This window comes from Lottia gigantea, assembly GCF_000327385.1.
Source record: "Lottia gigantea unplaced genomic scaffold LOTGIsca_63, whole genome shotgun sequence".
NCBI lineage: Eukaryota > Metazoa > Mollusca > Gastropoda > Lottiidae > Lottia > Lottia gigantea.
In genome coordinates this window covers 962,071-964,087 of record NW_008710145.1, presented here as the reverse complement: position 1 = coordinate 964,087, position 2,017 = coordinate 962,071, and the positions used below count along the sequence as shown (strand labels likewise).

The 2,017-nt window shown below is 31.9% G+C and overlaps 1 protein-coding gene across 1 annotated transcript in view; it reads left to right on the top strand.

Moving 5' to 3' along the window:
• LOTGIDRAFT_167063 (hypothetical protein) overlaps positions 1–391 on the top strand; it is a gene marked incomplete at both ends in the record, with an annotated part of 1,693 nt that extends 1,302 nt beyond the window's left edge. The window contains one exon of the mRNA XM_009064528.1: positions 171–391. Within this exon, the coding sequence (XP_009062776.1) occupies positions 171–391 (221 nt within the window). The remainder of the gene's footprint in view (positions 1–170) is intronic.
• Between the last annotated feature and the right edge of the window lie 1,626 nt (positions 392–2,017).

Sequence of the window (2,017 nt, the reverse complement as noted above, 5' to 3'; positions counted from 1 at the left end):
GTTATTTTATTATTTTGATGATGTTGAATTATATGTATTGGTAAAGACTTGTGATGCAAATATAGATTGTCTACATTTAATAAAACGCTATCATTTTCAGTTGATAACCGATTATACTTTTCTTTATAAATACTGTCATCTGATGGAAATAGTTGTGAACGATATTACAGAGAAACGACTGAGATTACGAAGACACAAAATGATGCAAAATATTTATAAACTATTAGGGTTATTTGAAGAAGCCATTTATCCCGATACTTTACCTATCATCAGCACAACAAATATCATTTTCCCGCCGTCACGAATAGGCTTTGATGTTATTAAACGTGATGTTATGTTTTTGGATGAAATCAAAGATTTCTTTATAGTCATAAGCAATCGTTATGATTAATCTGATGTTTTTCTAATGTAAAATCTGAAGTAATGCACATAATGTAACTACTATGTAGTAAAATAACTATTTCAACTTGTTGAAAATATAAGAAACTACTGTGTAGTATAATGTAACATATTTTTCACTGACGATAAACTTTAAAGGGATTTAGTCGTGTAATTATTTTCCATACCAACTGATATTATTCTCGCGAAAGGTTATGACAGATGACATTGTGATATCGACAATATCTGCCTGTGAGAATGCTCATTACGACCAGGGAATGATGACATGTCTTGTTTGTCTAAACAAAATAGAGACTACAGTTTTTATCTGATTTTAATGAAACTTAGTGTGATCATTTATATTGATGAGATCTTGGTCAAGTTCGAATTTGACGATTTTTCGATGAACAGTTTTTGATTTATTGCCCTTGACTTATTAAAAACTAGTCAAAATTGGTTCATGAATACAATAGAGGCTATAAAGATTTTTTTTCTGATTTCAATGAAATTTGGTGTTAGATGGTGATGAGATAGCACCGGCCAAGGTCAGTGTAAGTCAGAAGTTTATGAAATTTTGGGTGTTGGTTTAAATCAACTATATAGAATTTGACACAGGTTGATCGCCCTTGATATACTGAAAATTTATCAGGGAAGTGAGCGTATATTGACATAATCAGTGCAGAAAATATAAGCGATGTACACATTGAAACTTTAATAGCTTTTGCAAAATGAACTTTTACAATTCGTTTCGTTATTTCATTTTTTGGGGTCTTCATTGTAATCTAGCGAGATTTATAAAAGGTACTCTACCGCCAATCAGTATCACTTTTTCAAGCGAGTATCAGCAAGTTTATAATTCGTCAGAATATCGAAAGTCATATCGCTCTACTTTAGGTTTCGCTATCTTATAGTTCATAATCGATATGGATTCTGCGTGACAGATGTAAATCTTTTAAGATTACAATGGAGACCGAAAGAAAAAAACGAAATCTAATTTTAAGTAGATTGACTGAACTTAGACTGCGAAAGTTGTTAACACTGTTTCTCACCTGACTTCAACAACATATAATTAATCATTAATCAATATTTATAATAATGTACATGTACGTTGTATTACAGTCAGTCTATTTAAAAGCATCTTCGCAATGTCAAACGATCTTCGGGTCATACCTTGACTTCATAGCCAGCCCTCGACAGAAAAGCTGCAAAACTTCATGGCTTAGTGTTTACAAATTTTTTGTCGAGGCCTCTGATTGCCTGCATTTACTGGTGTCCCATCCAATCAAATCACTGCATTTACAAACTTTCGTGATACAAGAAAGGTGGCTTTTGCATTCAAGGTGTAAGATTACGATTTATATTTATATATATATTAGCTTTATATTGTGAAGATGTTTCATAAAATTAATCTCTTATTTATATTACTCATAGCCGTCGATCGTTTTAGTCTATGTTACTATACAATCCTATTTTAGTAATATTTTTGTAGGTCTTCATGCTTTATTTGTGTTTGTCACTTTTGTGCCTCTTACCTTGATAAATATTATTATTATTATTGACTTGCAGACCTATAGCTACAGAGGGGTTGTTCCATTGAACAATCAAGTCTGGATACGGGCCTGTCAATTCGGCTAAGTCG